Source organism: Bidens hawaiensis, unplaced genomic scaffold, assembly GCF_021521415.1.
Source record: "Bidens hawaiensis isolate Kalapana, Puna unplaced genomic scaffold, B.hawaiensis_p1.1 tig00013566_1, whole genome shotgun sequence".
Lineage (NCBI taxonomy): Eukaryota > Viridiplantae > Streptophyta > Magnoliopsida > Asterales > Asteraceae > Bidens > Bidens hawaiensis.
The window spans coordinates 324,118-346,375 of NW_027492150.1; the positions used below are offsets into that span (position 1 = coordinate 324,118).

Here is a 22,258-nt window from a genome sequence, read left to right on the forward strand (position 1 = left end):
ATTTAGGCTTGATCACAATCTGATTGCACCCTTGTTAAACACCAGACATACACGTGTTGCGCGCAGATTTATGGTTATCTATGTATTGTATTAAACTTGATTTCTCACCAACACGCAAGTGTTTGACGTTTTATTTTAACACATGTTCAGGTTTGCAGTAGCTGTTTTGGAGCTTGTGGACACGTAGGAAGTTTTCTTTATTTTGGACCTAGATTAAAATGTATCAAGACAAGTTATTGCTGTTCGAATATTATGATTTATAATATATTGATTTATGTTGATTTATGTTATCTTGTGTTTACTTTGCGCGTGCGCGAATGAATGTATTTATTAAATATTGACACCCAATAGTGTCACGAGTAATGAAACAATATGTGGCGCCCCGATGTATAATCCGCCTTTGGTCGGGGTGTTACAATGAGGTGGTGATGGTAGATGACGAGGAGATGGGAGATGATGTGATCGATGCCTTGAAGGAGTTGGATGATGATATGTTGGATGATGAATTTATGTGTGAAGATGATGTTCTACCAGTCGAAGAGATTGAAAAGATTGGTGCAGAAATTGTGATAGAAGATGATGTTGAAGAAGGTGAAATAGTTGAGGAGAATGTTGAACACGAGATCCCTGAAGTTGAAAAGTCAGATGTATGTCAAGATACAGTAGATGATGATACAGAATGGGAGGAGCAGCCTAGATGGAAGGAATGCTATGCTCATTGGTTTATCAAAACTAAGAAGCCTGCTGTTCCAACCATGTTCAAGAAAAGTTATAATATCAAAGGCTATGCTGAATCAAAGAAAGGAATTATCTGTTGGCTATATGATGAACAGTTAAAAGTGTTCGTGGTGAAAAGATATGATGGGATCCAATACTTTAAGAGGACGTTGAGATCTCTCAATACATTGCCTGAATGTGAGGTGAAAGATTTGGCTAGATTGGGGTTGATTAATAGAAGCGACGACAACATGGCCAGAGTTATTGGGAAGATTGTGTGGAAAGAAAGTATTAAAGAAAAGAAGTTTGAGTTATTAAAGCCACAGAAGGGAAAGCTAGTGGAAGATAAGGAAAGAGGAATGAGAGCAGATGGCAAGCCATGGATGGTAATGAAGTACAAACCGATTCGATGCATGAAACAGGTTCCAATGAAGACTATGCCTCAAGATGTGTTGAAAGATCTTAAATGGTGGTATGTTGATTGCCAGACTGCTGAAGCCGTGATGGAAGACGAAGACGAACAAGAAGTGCTAAGAGTGTATGATCCGATGCATCTTGTTAATTTATCGAAAGCTGATCTGCAGGTGTTAAATGAAAAGAAGATATTTTATATTCCTGCTTGGAAAGACGAAGCGAGGAAATATCAGCGAGTAGTCACGGTATGCGTGAGAGAAGGAGTACATGCATGAAGACCAAGAGATTGAAGATTACAAGACACGTGCTTGAAGATCAAGACATGAAGCTACTGCCAAGGGGGAGTCTGTTGGTGCATAATGTCAGTAGTTCATAGTCTAGTGTCTGTAATCGAGTATGTAATGATTAATTATGTTTTATATGTCTTAAGCGAAGTTACTAACAAGTTCGCTGTTTAGGAGAACTTGTTAGTCAAGCGAAGTTATGGACAACTTCGCCTGAACATGCCAGGCGAAGTTGTCGTGTATTTATATAGGTTACGGCTTAGCTTAGAAAAGGAGTTCGTGTGATCATTATCGAAGTTACGAGAGCTGTAACGTGAGGACGAGAGTTCGTGTCTGTAATAGTGATATTGTATCACGTGTTTTGGTTATAATATAACGTGTTTGTTTATCGTATCGTGTTTGATCTATTCGTGTCTTCTACGCTCGTAACGACCTACGCAGGGATTCCGCACCTACGTAGATCGAGATATCTCGTGTTGATCCATCCAGGGAACCTACACTCCGGAACAACAAAGTTAGGAGACGGTTGTGTGTTGGATGGTTGAAAGCCGGATGATTCTTGCGGCTCCGAATAAAACATCGGTTGGTGCGGTGACGACCATAAATCATCGTCAAGATAATCTGAATCAAGGTTTGGGTACCAATTTCCAGCCATTTTTTTTTAAAATAAGGTTGAGAAGATGAATTGATTTTGGGTGAAGGTTTGAAGTTTTGGTATAAAAATGGGTGAAATGGGGTATAATTATATAGGAAAATTTTTTTTTTTTAATTTAATAAGAGCCCAACGGCTCTTTTTCTAAAACCAAGACAACTTTACTCTCTCTTCTCCCGCTAACCGGCTCACGCCTGCATGTTTTTTCGCGCTAGCGCCCCGTTAGCGCCCCCGCTAGTGCCCCGGTGGCGTGGTGTTAGCGCCTGGGGGCGCGAGCGGAGGGGCTCTAGCGCCCCCGCTGAAGCCCCACACCCCTCAGCCTAAGCATCAAAGTGTTCAACATTCAATTCAATCAACATGTCTTTATCTTCATCTCATCAAAGCTTCTTCATCAACACACTCATCTCCACACCCCACAAATCAACCAAAATAACCAAAAAACTATTCATCATTTCTTGTAATAATAATAATATCCACAAGTCAAACCACAAGGATTCATCCAGGTACATAGAGTTAAGTTAATATAGTTTAATTTGTTTAGTTTGATTGGTTTTAAAGGTTTAAATTGGTTTGGATTTATAGTGTTAATGAGAATAGTCAACTAGCAAAACTTGCTTTGGTTGCAATGGCAGCTGGGGTCTTGACATTTGGATCAATTGATCCGGCTTTCGCAGCAAAATCTGGTGGTCGTGTTGGCGGTCAAGCTTTTCGGTCTGCCCCGAAATCGGCCCCTCGTGCGTCTTCATCGAGAATCAACAATTCAAGGTAACGGAACTGTTAACCGAAAAATTAATGGAAATTAACCATAACCGACTAAAGCGATCGGTTATGGTTAAGTGAATTTGGTTAACTGACCATTCGGTTATCGTTTTGGTTAATGTGTCTTGGTTAACCGATTTTTATTGAAACCGAACTGAACCTTGTGTTTTCCATAATTTAATACCCGTTTCCATATTTTATGACCCCATTTAGGATTCCTTATTTTAGCCTCCTTATGTCTTATAACTTGATATTTGGATGAATTCAATGTTGTGAGAACAATAATTATACTTTTGTAACTTATGACTATAACAATATGTTATAAGGAGGCTAAAATAAGGAATCCCAAACACCCACTGCAACTGTCTATAACCGAGATTGCAGGGGCGAAGCTCAATGGGGACCGGGGGTGGCCCCGGCCACTGCCGTTTTCTCCGTTATTAGGGTAAATTTAGCGATTTTTCTTGAAAATTCTTATAGGTATTAAGCACGGCCACCCCGATGTATTTTTCCAAAATGCTGACGGTCACCACTGATTTTGTTTATATAAATATAATACCCCATCGTTTGTTTTTTTTTCCAAAATCTTGCGGTATTTATAAACAAAAGTTACAAAATAATAGTCGAATAGTAATAGATTTTTGTTTTTATAAATATTTTAGGTCTTTGCAATTCTTCTTCTAGGTATTAACCCATATGGATAAGATCGGTACCATACCGATACCAAAATATTCGTTTCGGTACCGGTATTGAAGGTAAAATTTGAGATATACCGGTGCTGAAACTCAAAACTTTGGTACCTATTCGGTACCGATGGTACCAAATATGTACCGATTTCGGTACCGGTACCGGTACCAATACTGAATTTGTTTATCCCTACTCACCCTTCCTTACACATTATCATGAATATTTTAAGTCTAAGTCTTTTTTGGTTAAAAATCATTATTTTTTTTATTGTAACAACAATTTTTTGAATACATGAAGAAAAATTCGATATATAGATGTTATATTGTTTGATCCGACCGGGACCGAATCACCGACACGAACCGAATTATCGAACCGAAAATTTATGAGTCTGACTTCGGTCACCCCCGTGACTAAGCCCAAGCTTCGCCACTGCGAGATTGGAACATCATAACCAAGTTTGAACTGACATATTTTAGTTTCGAAACTTTATAATTGAGTTTAAAACACCATAACCAATACATTTTTATTGGAACAAAGGAGAAAAATGATAATAATAATAATAATAATAATAATAATAATAATAATAATAATAATAATAATAATAAGACAGAATTACAAATTTTGTCCTTTAAAATAAGACGAATTACGGTTCGTGTCCTTTTCTAAGTTTCCTTGCAGGCGGTGTACCTTAAACTTTTTTTTCCTACAAGTTTTGTCCTTTACGCTAACTGGGTTAGAAAAACTCAGTTAAATACCCTCACGTGAGGCGCACGTGAGGGCATTTTTGTCTTTTCATCTGTGGGGCTAGTTTATTGATTGAGAGAATGCAGAACCAGACCCAACCGTACCGGCAATCAGCACGTTAACACTCTCTGACACCATCACCCAATCCTCATTCTCCCAACGCGTCCCAATCCACTCCATCCTCCGGACCACGGCGCCGGTCTAGCCGGCCAAGCCCTAAAAGTCGGCGGCTGGGTGAAAAAAGGCCGCGAGCAAGGCAAAGGCTCGTTCGCGTTCCTCGAACTTAACGACGGATCGTGTCCGGCGAACCTGCAGCTGATAGTGTACGCTGACGTGGCGCCGTTAGGGGACGTGACGGCGACTGGCACGTGCTTGCACGTGGAAGGCGTGCTGCAGGTGCCGCCTGAGAATAAGCAGGGGAAACAGGCGATTATGTGTTTCATCTGTGGGGCATTTTTCTCTCAATCAATAAACTAGCCGGCTAGACGAGATTCTTTTCACCGCCGTCTCCCCCTTCGTCCTTTTCTCCCTTGCCTGTCACTGGGTTCCCTCTCCGGCAAGCCACAGCCGTCGTCTTCTCCGACGACGAAAACCATCTCCACACCGAAAACGCCGCCGCTCACAGCCCAACCACCACCACCACCACCACACCCTACAACAACAATGACCACTCAAATCGTCCTATTACCGACCCCCTTGTTTCTCACCGCCGAAAAACCTGGAATCACCGATGATTAGATGGTGGCGGTACTGTTGCAGGTTTTAATCTGAAAACTTGAGTCGATTGAAGCTTCTGATGGTGCGTTTTAACTTTTAATCCCTATATCAGAGATGGCGGTGACGCTGTTGCAGGTCCGCCGGAGAAGACGAGTGAAAAGAATAAACCGGCGGAGACGGCGGCTTCTTACGAGGAGCAAGGGGGTTGATGGAAAAATCGGGTAGGAGATGTTGGTGAACAGTTGTGTGGTCAGAGATTTCGGTAGACGGTTTTGTGGCCGGAGTTGTTAGTGACGACAGTTTCCGACATTGGGTGGTGTTCAGGCATGGTGATGATGGTGGTGGCGATTCTGGCATGGTGGTTGGTCGGTAGGGTTGGTTTATTTTTAGAGATGAACAAAAATCAGAAATTAAAACCCTAAAAAAGAGGTGTTTTGTGATAGAACCCTAATTCCAAACGAATCAGAATTGAGGACGATGGTGGATGAGGGAATCGGAGATGGAGCGGTGGCTGGTGGCGGAGCTATGGTGGCGGTGGTGATGGTGTTTGAGGAGTGGTTATGGTGATGATGTGGTAGAACATAGAGAGAGAAGTGAGATGAGGCAGGTGTGTGTTAATAGATACAGAAACAGAAGAAGAAGAAGTTGTAGGGTAGGCAAAAAGATAAAACTACCCTCACATGCTTCTCACGTGATGGGATTTAACTGAGTTTTTCTAACCCAGTTAGCGTAAAGGACAAAACTTGTAGGAAAAAAAAGTTTAGAGTACACCGCCTGCAAGGAAACTTAGAAAAGGACACGAACCTTAATTCGTCTTATTTTAAAGGACAAAATTTGTAATTCTGTCTAATAAGAATAATAACATTGAACAACTAACCAAACTTAACCGAAATTGGCTCAAAACTGATGGTTAACCGACCATTCGGTTATGATTATGGTTAAGCCCCCTATAACCGAACGGATGTTGCACACCCCTAGTCGGAGGCTTGGAGCCATACCATTAATTAACAAAGGCGGACCTATGTATTAGGTTTCTTTTTTTTTCTTTTTTTTTTTGAGGGGGGGGACTATAAATTCTTTACTTTTAGTGTGGGGGGGGACTATAAATTCTTTACTTTCAGTGTTATTTTTTTACACCCAGATTTAAAGAACTTATATTTTAAATAAAATATAATTATCAGAGTTTGGTCCAGACAAAAACATTTAACTATGCTTGATCACAAGTTCCAAAATATATAAAGAAAAGACCACGTTAACTAAAGTTCACAAACCAGTTTCAAAATAATAAGTATTCATGTTTTATGGCCTAAACAACCCCAAATTTAAAACATAACTTCCAATAAATTGACCCGTAATTCCTTGACCCGATCGAGAACTTTAACACGAGCCATTTTACTACATAGCTTTACCTCTACACTTTCACAAGACGTGAACACGCTTAAATACATTATTTCCTTGCATTATTTCCTTTGCTTGTCCGCAGGCCTTCTTCTCATCCGAGATCCTGTCTTCTTTTTCTGAATCATGATCTCCTACTCCAACTCCAATTCTGAGCTAAGATATAAGTTTTCACTAAAGCATTACCACATTACATTAGTGTCATTGTTACTTGATTATAAACATCTCTATTAAACTCAAACATTTAAATTAACAAAAGATCCAACACCAAACCAATTTCAGTGTTATTTCTGTCTTTCGGTGTAGGCTACGCTGACTAAATGTATGCAACCCAGATTTCCCACTTTAGTGCATTTTAATAGTGTGTGATCCCGAACTTCACGTACCTGTTTCTAATGAACATGATTACAACCAATTAAAGTTAAAATCAAATGGAAACGAAAATCTTAATCTGGTTCGAAACATGAACTCATTACAGATGAAACCGAACAATCCATTTGCATTCAAACAAGTCTGAATCTAAATGTCACGTGACACTTTAACATAATCAGTTGTGCAATAACTTGGTTTCTTTAACTTTCTAGTATTTGCATTTCAACTCATATCGTATCGACTTTGTAACTCTTTACCCAATCTAATACCACAAAACTCAAACGCGTCATACTATTCACAGTCATACAACTTGAATTATCATCAACAACTAATGAGTAAAAATCCCATTTAAACTTACTACTTTCAATAATAACGTCAAACTATCAACTTAAGGTCTTGAATTATCAATAAGTCATCACTGATGTATCAATAACTAAATTAATTGCGTTTCATGTGTATAGGGTGTAAGATCCACTTACACTTGTAGAGAGTAAAAAAGAAACACTCTTGCTTTATGCTTTTAAATTAATCGAATTGCTTCTTAAACTGGTCGAGACGACCCGTATCCACACTTTGAAACTATTCATAGCAAAATACTCTTTTCCTGGCCCAATCGACCGCTTCCACCATAAAAAGTTATACTAAACAAAATACTCCAAAAACTCGGATTTACTATTTACAAACAAGCTTATTTAAAATAATATGCCCCGCTACATAAAAGACTATGTGTAAGCTGAACTTACCTTTGCCCGTAGGAGCTTGATGACACCTTGTCCGTTTAACCCGCTGACTTCCAAGCTTCATCGTACCTAGCTTGTTAACAAGTCAACTTTCAAATGTTTAGGATACATAATGTGGATATCCAAATCACTCGACATCAGTATTCGTTGGATTTCCATAATACTTTGATTTACACCAAATACCTCATCACCTATATAATTAAGTTCTAATAGTAAACCTCATACCACATAACATCTCTCTTACATCAAATTGGTTCTATCATAATTTTATTCAAACTAGATTAGCATCCATCGCTAAATTTCTTGAAAATTTTATTTTCAGTGCTGCACAAAGCTATTCACCTTGATTTTTTTTACCACCTTACAGTCGTATTTAATCCATCATGTCAAAATATGAAACATAGTAGACTCAGAGGGCTTTCCGTACATATAAATTATGTTTTTGTCGGAGCTACGCTTAATTTTATACATTTTTTACAAAAACAGGACAGAATGCAAAAATCCACACAGCTTACTTTTATACAGCATTTATAGTCTGTTGAAAATTGTATTTTGGACCCACTTAACAAGTGCGTTTTTCTTTATTCTATAATTATACCGAAACTAGGCACATGGAGCTTTCCAGTGATATAAAATACGCCTCAAACAGACACACGGTTAATTTTATATGATTTTCTAAAGTCTGATGAAAAGATACGAAAATCATGTTTCGAGTTCTTCCTATTTCGACCTACATCTCCAAGTTCAGCCCTTCCTATAGTTAGAAGCTCTTATTAAACTCCACCCAGCAGAACACATACGTGGTAATCTCTGTTGATTTCCACCTCATTTAGAACTTTCCTCTATTTGCAATTGACCCCTTTTAATTCTTAACCAAACATATAATTAAGTTTGTCATCCTTTACTACTCAACTCTATTTGTTGTTAGTACAACACAACCATTTTATAAAATCTTATACTTATACATATACAAATTTTGGGGTGTTAATATTTGTGAAAATCCCCCCTTAAAATTAGTGTTAAGTCCAGATATCGCCCCCAAGAAAATAATTCCTGGGTCCGCCACTGTTAATTGATATTAATATGTTTTGTTTGCAGGACTAATATTTACATAAATCCGCCGGTTGCGCCGCCCCTAATTGGCGGATACGGTTATGGGTATGGTGGCTGGGGTTGGTCTCCGTTTTCGTTCTACACGCCTGGCCCGAGCGTGGCGATTGGGATAGGTGGTGGGTTTGATACATTGGTTTTGTTTATGCTTCTTGGTGCTGCAGCTGCTGTGGTTAGAAGGTTCTTTAGATCCAGGAATGATTATGATGATGAAGATTATTAATATAGTTGTTCAAAACTTAGGAGTTTTGCTATGAAATACATATAAAGGAATGTACGATTTGTGTAGACTTTGTTACATGTGTTATGTATTACTAGGCATTGTATATATCGTCAATTGTGGTTACATATACGATATACCTATGCATATACGTGTACATGTATCGCTCGTGAATCGTGAGGGATATATGTACGTTTATTAAGCTTCATATTGTTGCGAAGAGAAGAGAATGGAAATATCGAAGGGAGCGCGCGTGTTCTAACTGAAAGAATTTAAAATAAACGCTAAACGCAACATTTTGATAAAATCTTTTGTATAGAGAGATTATAAGAAAGAAAAACAATATATAATGATAAAGCTAACCAACTAATATTATAATGATAAACGTTAATAATTATCAAGAATGCACATAGCCATTCGTCGAACTTGGCTATGTATTTGAGATGCATGAATTCCAATTTTCATTAACTTATGAATCATCATATAAGTAATGTTTCTAAATCTTTAAAAACCTTAGTCTTCTATCACAAAGTTAAACCAATAATCCAATTCCCCAAATCCTACTTTTTTCCGTTTCATTGAGTATATATATATATATATATATATATATATATATATATATATATATATATATATATATATATATATAATTTCTAGCATATCAAACTGTTTATGAAAGATATTGCAGTTTTTATATCATATTCAAGTTTCTAGATTTATTAATATGAATATTCTTAAACTTTATCAAAATTTCTAAAGTTTAAGATTAAATCATGACGACACTTACCACTGTAATAATAAAAATCTCGCAAGATATCATGTATTATTAATAAACCATTGACAAAGTAAATAGCAATTCATACAAAGAAAATATAATCAAATTATATCCTAATAATAATAATAATAATCCAGTAATATATTACTTTCTAATATTCCAACCCCTAATTTATTTATAACATTTTGACTGATATTTTTATGATGTACAAATATATGCTTTAAAAAAAGATGTGTATCATTATACTAGAAGACTTAAATATTGAAATTCAAATTTAATACATTAGAATTTTGGGATGCTAAATTGCTAATTAACTAAATACTTTTTGAACATTTATAATAACAGTTTGTTATTATCTTCTGGATTTAAAATCGTAGTGTTGTTATAACAATAAAACTCCTAACTCATTTTTTTGGCTGATTTTCCGAGATAAGATTTTTGCTTACCTTAAATATCTCCCTCCATACACTATAAATACATACACGAAGATGACATTGTTGGCTTAATTTCTATTCTGGGACACAAGTTGATCAACGAGCCCAAAAGGATAATTAGCTGGGACCAAGTTGGGTGTCTAGTATAATTATATCTGTTGACATAGTGTTAAATATATGAAAGTGGGTTATTTTTATATTGTTCATTAATTATAGTTTATCAAATCTTTCGATATTCAATTGAATATCAAAAGCATGGCTAAGAAGCACCAGAAACTAAACCAAAAGCTACCAATTGATTTACTAGAATCTGATTTACTACCAAGACTCCCAGCAAAATCCATAGGTAGATTCATGTGTGTTAGCAAACAATGGCAATCCTTGTTATCTACACAAGATTTTCGCAACAAGAACCATCACCACATAACCACCAACCAACCTCGTACCAATCAGAAACTCATCGTTCTTGACGCGCCAGCAGGTACCTTTACTACCCTAGATTGTGGAACCACCCCAACTGACGGATCAGGCACTACTCGTCCTCTTCCATTCGGGTCGAGTAGTGAGGGTATTATTATTCTAGGCAGTTTTGATGGTTTGGTATGTTTAGCCACAATGAGTCCCTTTAAGATGATGTTTTGGAATCCGTTGACGGGTGCCTACAAGTTGCTTAAATCCTATCTGTATAGTGATATCTTTAGGGATGCTTTCGGTTTCTATATGGACTCTTCTAACGATTACAAGCTTCTACGTATAGTTCGCCATCAGGGACGTGACATTCTTGAGGGTCCATGGGTGGCTTACGTATATTCCAGGAGACTAGATTCATGGAGAAAGATTATGTCATTTAATTATCCTCGGTACTTGCGTTGGCCGAGATATCAGTGGTCTCCAGGTGTTTTCTGCGGCGGAAATCTTTATTTTACCGTGGCAAGTAATGAACAAAGTTGTATAATTGGTTTTGATGTGGAGTTGGAAACTTTTAGGAAATAAATTTTCCTGAAGAAGTTTTGGTTGGTAAATGGTTTAACGGGAGTTTAAATTAAATTAAATTCAACATTTGAATTTCAAATAAGGGTGGTTTGGATAATGATCTTGTGGGGTGGTGGTGAAGATCAACAATAATAGTTAGTTTATTATTTTATTTAGCTTGTCGTTTAAGTTTTTAATATTCTGTTTGTTTTAGAATTTGAGTCCTATTATAACTTGAATAGGTTTGGTGGTGGGGTATATATACCCACGTAGACTTTGGTTAATATGTATGCATGTTTCTTTTGTTTTATAGTTAGTCAATTTGCTTATAAACAAAAAGAGTCTGGTTCTTTCTGTTAGATAGAGAAGTCGAAGATACAAGAGCGTGTTCTTGTTTGGGTCTGCGTTTATCACTTGTGAACGTTAATTGTTTAACAGTTTAGTGGTTATGAACGGGTGTGTTCACTTATGTGTAGCTCGTAATAATATTAATAGCGCATTCTATATCCCGTCAATGGATATCGATCTTTGGAGGATGGATGGTGATGGGTGGATGAGGGTGGCGGGTTATTCTAGTAATGAGAATGTCCCGTTCTCACTGACACCAAATTGCATAGTAAGGAATGGGATATGGGATGTGAGCTGGGTGTTTCATAAAGCACTTAGGAAATTTGATGTGACAGCTAATGACTACGGACCTGTGTATTCATATACCTATAGTCATGGTACGTTTTATGATTTAGTACGAGCCATATACGTAGAAACTCTGGTGTCACCAAATCCCTTGTTCAACCTAAGATATGATGAATAAAGCTAGGGAGTTTAGTTGTCTTCATTGTTGGGACTACTTTGTTTTGCATATTTTTTATTTCTACCATTAGACATATATTGCTCACATAGAATTATTCTTTATTGTCGTTACTATTAAAAGAAGTATGATTTATGATGGGCATGTTCACCTTGGACTATTTGTTTTGATTTATTTATATACACTACACATATAATTGGGGTTGTTACACTAGTAAACATATCGCATAGCTATATTCTACATGAGGCTATCAAGCCATCGTCGTTGACACCACTGTCACCATGACGCCACTCCCATCACCATTGGCGATAGACATTGCCTTCGTCATGTTGACTTCAACATGGTTACCACTGTCGCCACCACAAAGCCATTGTCACCAAAATAACCTCTAACGTTGCATGTCACCAACATCACAACACCACATACTTTTCCTCGTTGTCTCCAACACCTACACGGCCATTGCCACCTTCATTGGTCCCCCTTTCGGTCCTGCCGCAACTCTAAGCCATTTTAGTTTTTAACCTTTTTATTTTTTAAAAACAACTCATTTTAACTCAAACTCAATTTGATCAAAAGCTGTTTTTGACAAAAAAAAAAATCATAGTGACACTTCTAGTACAAGTCATCTAACCCAAACCTATTTGGTCAAACTTAGTTCAAACCCATCTATTACCCAATCATACCATCTTGTTCTGCTAGCTTACTAAACCCACATTATGAATATAACACAAGACTATTCATGTAATTTTTTACATGCTTTAAGCTTCAACAAGTAACAACTAGTTTTATGCCCGTCCATTGAACGGGTAGTTTAATGTTATAATGACACAACTAACGTCTTAAGATAAAAGCACAACTTATTTAACTTATAATATGCTTTTCACACTTGAGCCATTTAGCGTAACATATTTATATAAGGAAATTCACATGATTTTTACATCTATCCCTTTTTACGTAAAAATCATCCTTCCTGATTTGAATATAGATATTACTCAAAATGGCCCGCTTGTGTAAAGAACATCACCTCACAATTTAGAGAGAAACTATTAACAAGGTGGTTTAGTTTGAGGTTGGCAAACATGGCAGAGACATTACCTAGTGACCCCGATGGAGGTTTTTGGTTGTAATGCTACGATCAATCAATATGTTATGACTAGATTTCGGTATAAATGGTGAGGAAATTGATAAATAACCCAAATCAGGCATCATATATCAATACTGAAATAGATTGCTGATCTAATAAGAACAAAGCATGTATTAAAGTATGTACAAAGAGCAAATCTGATTTAAGGAAAAAAATGATAACTGGAAGGTACATGTAACAAATTACCACAACAGTTGTGAAAAGAATTAATTGGCTTGTAAGTGCATCACTCTCAAACCGTATTTATAGTCAACGAACGTCGAATCTAACCCTATGCAAGCCAACATATTTCATATACACCCCTGTTATTGTACGCAATATTACACTTTTTCCTGCAATAAATGACTTTTATTATAATTTATTTTAATGATCATTTTATATTATAAAAAAATACCTTAATGATAAAAGCTAGATACCCGGTTAAGATCTTAGAGGCTAAACGAAGGAGATTTCTTTGGGGGAGAAAATAAGGACACGGCCTTTTGTCAAAATGGTGGTGGCACTTTAAAATAGAAAATGATAGCCTTCGGAAAAGGTTATAATGGCTATTCATCACTCGCCTAGATCTTGGCCGACTATTCCCCATAAGAAACGATTAAATGGCACATGGGATAGAATTGTCATGGTTGAAAAATTGTTGGCAACCGCCTAGGCTTCGTTAACTGGGTCCATCAAAGGGTGGGTGGGTAATGGATTTAATGTTCGGTTTTGGTTGGATGTTTGGTTAACCGATGATACTTTGAACTACTTTGTTCTTGTTAAAGGTCGCGAAGTCATGCGTGGTTTCCGATCATGTTAAAGTTAATGATGGGAATTATTCGATAAAGTGGAATTGAAAAAATCATTCCATGTTTGGGGGTATAGAGGTAGGGTACCAAAAAGACCCAAATACCCTTAAGTATTACCCGCGGGTCAACCAGAAGTCCCTCATAAGGCACCCGCGGGACATATGGACTACCCGCACAATTATCGGCGGAGGAAACACTCTCACAAGGCATGCGGAAGTATCCTGGCACCCTCAGAAGTCATCCGCAGGACGAAACATTCGTCCGCGTAAATAACCGTGAGGTAATGCCCCGGGACAGCTGTCATTAACCAGCAACATTCTAGAAGATCTACCAAGATGCTTTCTTGAGCAATACATGATCCCTCAACCAACCAGAAAAGGACACCTGGCAAGGCCGTTATAACCGTGCACATGGCCAGGGTTGTATACCACCCTATCAGATGAAGACACATGTCTAGGTTGTTATACATGCACATGCAACGTATAAATTGAACCTATCACATGAGGACACGTATCCAGGTGGTTATAAGAGCATCTTCTAAAGAGACAGCTGGCCCGATCACCTTCCCATACCCTTCGGGGCTATAAATACCTTCTCAATCATCATGAGGTATTCATATTCACTCCCACTGTACTCTCACTATTTACTTAAGTACTTTATCTTTATCGGAATTGTACTTATTCTCACGCCGGAGGGTGATTATAGGAATATCCCCCCTCTTTTCCTTCCCGTAACGAGCTCAAGGTGTCTTTTTTGTAGGTTCACGTCATTGGACTTTGGGAATTGAGTTTATATCATATTGGCAGTTAACCGTATTCTACCCTGTGGACTCATTGGATCTAGGACCCATTAAGGGGAGTAGATCCGTGTTTCTTCAATTTGCTTTATATTTCAGTTTTAAGGACGGGGAAGGCAATTGGGTGTGGGGTGGTGATGCTTCAGGGTCTTCCTCTATTGCTTCGATGAAGAAGTTACTATATAGAGTTGATCCTCCTTGCCCGAAGAACATCTTAAAATGGAATAAATGGATCCCGATGAAGGTCAACGCGATTGTTTGGCATACCCTTTAGACATGCCTTCCAACAAGTGATAAATTGATAATAAAAAAAAGATCTCTCTTTGGTCTGGATATATGTAGTAATTGTTTTGTGGCAAAGGACTTGGTGTACCATATTTTTACATCTTGCTATGGCAAAGAATTGAAAAGTGGTGCAGTATTCAACATTTTCAAGTTAAAGGAATCCAAGACTGGCTTAATTGAGGTTGTAAAACGGATTCCGAACATGGGCGTAAAAGAAAAATGCTCTACTCCATTGTTCTAGTGGTCATTTGGTGCTTATGGAAGGTTAAAAACAAGTATATTTTTGAAAACAAGGAGGTGAAAATTGTTAAGTGCTTGAAGACATAAAGATTTTGAGTTTCTTGTGGATTAAAACAAGGAGGTGTATCATTCTAGATTGAGATAAGTGAAATATATTGGTAATGTAAATTGTTTCCGGATTTGTTCTTTGTGCAGGCCATTGCTACCTTCGCGGTAGGAATGCTTTTGGCTTAATTTTAATGAAAGTTGTTGGAAAAAAACCTAAAAAAAAAATTGTGCAGTCATAAAATTTGAACATTTTGTTTTCAAACAAATAATTACGATATCCAGTTTTATAACTATTAATTAGGTGTCTTTATAGCTAGGTTTGCGAAATCGTTCAGGCTGATCATTGGTTTGGTTTTACGGTCGATTGTTTTTGTTACTTTCGGTCTGTTTCAGAATTTTCAAACCGCAATGAACGGACTCGTTTAAAGTTTATACCAAAAACTGATCGTATAAAACTGGACCGGACTGTATTATTAACTACATTTAAACTTTTTACAATATTTTTATTAAATATATATAATTTCTATGACGGCTTATTTGAAAGTCTATTGAATCACCTTACTCTGGTTCTAATTTGATCTATTTATTCAGAGAATTCTTACAATTTCATCTATAAAAACACGATTCATTTGGGTCAAGTTAATGTTTATAAAGGTTTGAAGTTACTGTTAAAATTTAAAAAGGTGAATTCCTTCCGAACTATTGGTCTATTGTTGTATTCGTAACATCCTAGTCCACCAACCTGAAAGCGTGTAACTTTTGTAACCTTGTACAGATCGAGGTATCGTGTATTGTTTGCCATTATAAAATTATATATATAAACATTAACTTTGGTAAAATATTATTTTCTTTTTTACATCAAAATAGATCTGAGTCCAATACTAAGTTCTTTTTATTCATTTAATGCTCATAATGGTGGTCACTACTGACTAGAACAAAAACAAATCATTTAATTTTTAATTTCTGGGATTTGACCTACCAATCAGCGGCTCCACATATAGAATCTTCAAAAATCAAGTCTTTTTATATTATTTTTTTTATCACTTAAATCATTCTCAACCAATTCATCAAATTTTATGAGAAAATATTTATAATATAGAGAGTGGTTTATGATATTGTGAGTGAAAAATAGAGAAAATGTTGTAATGTTTTTTATATTTAAAAATTTTCTGTAGCACTCAATAAATTTTTTAATATTTTTTAAAATCGTTGTAAGTATAGAAGAGAAATTGTAATGATAAAGTTATAGAAAAACATTATTCAATTAAACATAAGAGAGAAAATAAAGTGTTTTTTAGTGTAATTTTAAATAGGAGATTGAATATGTAATTTTAAATATGAGATTGAATATGTAAATGCTCTTGTACAAAGGAAAATCAAATCATATGCACAATCAAAAAAACCTTCATTTTCAAAAATAGATCCATATACTTTTACAAAACCACCTTTCTAGAATTACCTACAGTAAAAGAAAATACTAAAATTTTACAATCCAAATCATACAACTAGATTGACAAAGCAGTGAAAATGTGTCAAATTAAACCCACAAGGATGAATCTTCATTCCCTACATGAACAGAGTTTGCTTATGATGGTTTCTTAAGCCTTTTGTGTTGCTTGAACTTATCCTAGATAGCATATTATTACAATAACTATCCCGTTCTAGGCTTTTCGTTGGCATACGTTTATGACATAAGCAGATGGGCAAACCAACTGTTTTGCCAAGCTAATAGAGTGTTTGGATGAAAGTCATGAAACTTTTGAACACTCTTCACTCCTGCTCGTCTGACCTTAAACTGAACCATGTCAACAGTTTCTCTCTAAACTGTGAGGTGATGAGATTTTCACACTCGGTAAAAATCATCTGTCGTGACTTAAATATCGATATTACTCAAAATGGCTCGAGTGTGAAAAGCACATCACCTTAGAATTTAGACGAAACAAGTTACCATGGTTAATTTAGTTTGAGGTCGGCCAACATGCAGTGTGGCAAAGACCTCACCAGTGACCCCCGTTGTTGGGTAATTGTGAACTTTTGTCGTAGTAATGCTATGACCAGTCAACATGTTATGGCTAGATTTGGGAATACAATTTGAGGAAGTTGATAAATAAAACAAATCAGACATCATATATCATTTTTGAAATAGAATGCCGATCTGATAAGAACAAATGTATCAAGATCTACACAAGTAGTAAAATTGATTTAAGAGAAGAAGATGTTTTGAAGGGTGCAACAGTTGTGACATGAATTGGCTTGATGTTCATATATCATTCCTCTCATACCCTATTTATAATAGATGTTCATAAAATATTACACTTTTCTATGCATTAAATTACATTAAATGTAATTAAATGATCATTTTCTATATATAAAAAATATCTTAAAAATAAATGCTAAATATTGTTTTTTACAACAATAAATGCTAGATATAACTGTAAACTTATAAAACTGAATAATTTGTTTCAAATTAAAATATTTATTTTTATAGCCAATATTGACGCTTTTAACAATTAAAAAAAACAATAATGGTCTACTGGTATTAGTATGGTGTTCTTACAAATATAAGGTTGTTGGTTTAAATATTTGAAAAGGCAAGGTCTTTGTGGAATTTTCATGTTAAAAAAAAGTAAAGACAAAGCATGTATTTCAAGTGTTTAGTTATGTTTTTCGTTAAATTAAATAAACTAAAACTCGAAAAACAAAAATTGTGGTCAGAGTGTACGAATCTAAAGAGAGTTCGGTCATTTATTAAGTAATATATCTATTAATTATAAACCGATGTTTTTTCTTTTTTAGAATAGCACTATATTTGTCTTTTCAACGTAAGTGTTTCTCGAAATTGTTCACTAGATCTCTATGTTTTCATAACTGGACATATATTTGATGGTTACATATAATTTTTGTATAAACTTGCAACTTATTAGAAATTTGCATTTATGTATTATGTATTATATCTATTAATTATAACCGATGTTTTTTCTTGGTTGAAATAGCAATGTAATTGCCTTTTCAATGTAACTGTCTCGAAATTGTAAGCTTGATCTCTATGTATGCATAACCATATATTATTACATATAATTAATGTTTAAACTTAATTTATGTATAAACTTGTGACTTATTAGAAATTTGTGGTCATAGTGCATGTACGAATCTAAAAGTTTGGTGATTTGTTACGTATTGTATCTATTAATTATAAACTGGTGCTTTTTCTTGTTTGGAACATTGTAATTGTCTTTTCAATTTAACTCTCTTGAAAGTTGAAACTGTTCGTTAGATCTCTATGTATGCATAATCATATGCTACTACATATATTCAACGCTTAGGGGGTGTTTGGGATTGCTTATTTTCACCAACTTATAACTTATAAACTTTTTGAAAAGTAATAAAGTGTTTGGGATTGCTTATATTGTGAGAGAAAAAGTTTCATAAGTTACACTTTTGAAACTTATTAACTTAATGAAAAATTGTAAGGAGGCAAAATAAGAAATCCCAAACACCCTCTTAAACTTAATTTATGTATAAACTTGTGACTTATTAGAAATTTGTGGTCATATGAATCTAAAAGTTTGATCATTTATTGTATCTATTAATTATAAACCGATGTCTTTTCTTGTTTCGAAAAACACTGTAATTGTTTTTTCAATGTATTTGTCTCGAAATTGTTCGCTAGATCTCTATATTTGCTTAACCATATACTATTACGTATATTCAACATTTAAACTTAATTTCTATATGAACTTGTGACTTATTAGAAATTTGTCGTCATGACATACGTATCTAAGAGTTTGATCATTTATTAAGTATTATATCTAATTTTTATAAACCGATGTTTTATCTTGTTGACTCGGTTATTGAATCTTTGCAAACTTCGACAAACGAAAACAAAGAAAAGAAATATCAATAACTAAAAAGATAATTAATTAATGATAACAATTAATTTAATGTCATCTACAAATGTTGATTTCGTTTAATACGCTCTCTCAAAATTTGCATCCACTAATCCCATAGCTTCGTAAAACTCGATTGATTTCTTTTTTGACAAAGCTTTAGTTAACATGTCCGCCACTTGTTCTTATGTGTTTACTTACTTAAAATCAATGTCACCATTAAGTACATTTTCCCGTATGAGATGGTAATGTGCCTCGATATTCTTAGTTCTCGTGTGAAACGTAGGGTTTTCCGCCAAGGCTATTGTCAACCATGAATACATAACTCGTGATATATCGTCGAGTGCTTAGATCACCGACATAGACATAACAGAACCCTACTAATTCGATGTTAGCCTCCCTCTTGAACACTACTCCATAACTTGGACCCGACTTTACATTCACCAAAGCACACACCGTACCGCTTTCAAATGAGGTTTTTGAGGCTCTTGCATATAAGGACCAAGGGCACCAACCGCAAAGGATATGTGTGGTCTTGTAAGTGTTAGATAGACTACTGACGAGCTTCTAGCATGCATAGTTGGGTCTTCAAGAAACTGTCCTTCTTCAGCACGCCCTAAGTTATACGGTACTCTCTATATTGGGGTTAAATTTGGTTTGCAACATGCCATGCTAAATTTACTTAAAAAATTCTATTGCATATATTCTTTGATTCGACATTAACTATTGCATACATGTTATATATATTCTATCTATATTGAGGTGTCCAATCATTAAGGAATTGAGTTTGTCCGTATCCGTTTATGTCCGTTCGTTAGTACTGTATACGAATGCTAACATATACTAATTGACAAACGGACACTAATAGACAATTGGAAAAACGTACACATGGACACTAATGGACAAATGAACATGGAGGGACACTGATGGACATTAATGGACAGACAAACATAAACGACTCCAACTAACAAACAAACATAACTGTTTACATAATAATCCAAAAAGAATAATCATAAATCTACACAAGTTCAATCACAAATTCGGAATTACACCACACGATATCCAAAAATACTTAAATCTTAACATAGTAACCAAAATATGTCTGGTTCATTTATTAAACAGACGTAATCGGATGGACATTACCGAACGTTCATGAACACTACTGAATGAGTGTGGCCTCTGTCTGTGTTCGTTCGTTAAGCTTATCGAACGAAATTCTTTAGTTCATATCCAGTTCGTTTATTAAACAGGCGAACATAAGCATACTTGCTGTCGGACCCTAGTAACATGACTAAGTGAGTCGTAAATTTGATTATTATCATGAGCATTAAAGAGTATCCTCTTATTTTTTGGATTCAATATTTATTTTAAAATTCAATTGCAAGTCCTTGAAGAGAGCCCATGACAAGGTTTAAGTGAAAATATTTGCAATTTGGGCTCGTTTGCATGTACTTGTTTGTCATGGGCTCGTTTATTAAATGAGCTTACTTTTAGGCTCGAGCTCGATTAAGCTCGACTCGATAAAACTTTTTAACGAGCCGATCTCAAGTAGCTCACGAGCAGCTCAGATTGGTTGCACCCTATGTTGAGGTATAATATGAATAATATTAAAGATTTCTTAGTATCTTGTAATTATTGTTTGAGACCCTCTCTCCAAAATAGAACACGCATTTAATTATTTATAGTATGAGATATTGAGATTATATAAACTAAGTCCAAATTTATCAATAAATATTAACTCCAAATTTATGATGATTCGGAAATCCTAGTTGCTATTTGTTATCATGATTCTGAAATCCTAGTTGTGTTATCATAAAAAATTAACTCCAAATTTATGATATTTGTTAAATTATTAAATATCTCCCATCTCCTCATATACATACATACATAAATACCCGCAGGCGATATTCACTTGAATATCGAGACCATGGCAGAGAAGCTACCAGCTGATATAATAGAATCAGAGATACTACCAAAGGCTCCCAGCAAAGTCCATATGTAGATTCATGTGTGTTTGCAAACAATGGCAATCCTTGTTATCTACACAAGATTTCCGACAGAAGAACCATTATTACCACATAACCAACCAAAAACTTGTCATTCTTGACGCGCTAGCAGGTACCTTTACTTCCTATGACTGTGGAACCACCCCAACTGACGGATCAGGCACTACTCGTCCTCTTCCATTCGGCCCCAGTCGTGCGGGTATTATTATTCTAGGCAGTAGTTATGATGGTTTGGTATGTTTTGCCACAATGATTCCCTTTAAGTTAATGCTTTGGAATCCATTGACGGGTGCCTACAAGTTTCTCAAATCCCATAGCTGCTACACTATCCATAGGGATGCTTTCGGTTTCTATGTGGACTTTTCTAATGATTACAAACTTCTACGTGTGGTTCGGAGTCTGGATTGTTACACTCTTGTGGCTCCACATGAGCCTTACATTTATTCTCGAAGACTAGATTCATGGAGAAAGATTGAGTCATTTAATTACCCTCACTTGCTTTGGCGGGATTATCAATGGTCGCCGGGTACTTTCTGTGGCCGAAATCTTTATTTTACTGTCGTAAGTAGAGAACGAATAAGTAGAGAACGAAGTTGCGTTATTGGATTTGATGTGGAGTTAGAAACTTTTAGGGAAATAAAATTTCCTGAAGAAGTTTTGGGTGGTGAAGGGTTTAATGGGAGTTTAGTGGTTATGAATGGGTGTGTTCACTTGTTTGTACCTTGTCATAATATTGATAGGGATTTCTATGTCCCATCAGTGGATATTGATCTTTGGAGGATGGGTAGTGGTGGTGATGGGTGGATGAAAGTGGCCGGTTACTCGGGTAAAAAGAATATTCCGGTCTCATTGACTCCGAATTGTGTAGTGAGGAGTGGGAAATGGAATGTGACTTGGGTGTTTCACAAAGCACTTACGAAAGTAAATGTGACGGCTTGCAGCAAATTAAAAACGGTGTATATGTATGATGCTGGTACGTTTTATGATTTAGTTCGAACGATATGCGTAGAAACTCTTGTGTCACCAAATCCCTAATTCAAGCTAGCTTAGATATAGGATGAATCTTTCTAGGGAGTTTAATTGTCTTCAATGTTGGGGTTACTTTCTTTAGCATATGCTTTTCAACCATTAGATATTTTGAGCTTATATATTTACATTATTGTTTACATATTGTCACTACTAACAGGTCTGTCTTTAAGATTTTGAGTGCCTGAGACGGTTACTAAAAAAAAGATGTTTATACAAAATTTTCAATGGGCCC

General features: G+C 35.8%; 2 protein-coding genes across 2 annotated transcripts; both read left to right on the forward strand.

Annotated features, from left to right (window-relative positions):
- The first annotated feature begins 2,394 nt into the window (after positions 1-2,394).
- LOC143544401 (uncharacterized) lies at positions 2,395-8,942 on the forward strand. Its single transcript, XM_077036516.1, has 3 exons — positions 2,395-2,570; positions 2,650-2,832; positions 8,583-8,942. The coding sequence occupies exons 1-3, from the start codon at positions 2,425-2,427 to the stop codon at positions 8,815-8,817; spliced, it is 564 nt and encodes a 187-aa protein (XP_076892631.1). The 5' UTR covers positions 2,395-2,424; the 3' UTR covers positions 8,818-8,942.
- Positions 8,943-21,246: 12,304 nt separating this feature from the next.
- LOC143544381 (F-box protein CPR1-like) lies at positions 21,247-22,032 on the forward strand. Its single transcript, XM_077036502.1, has one exon. It carries the CDS (start codon positions 21,247-21,249, stop codon positions 22,030-22,032), a length of 786 nt encoding a protein of 261 aa, XP_076892617.1.
- Positions 22,033-22,258: the final 226 nt, after the last annotated feature.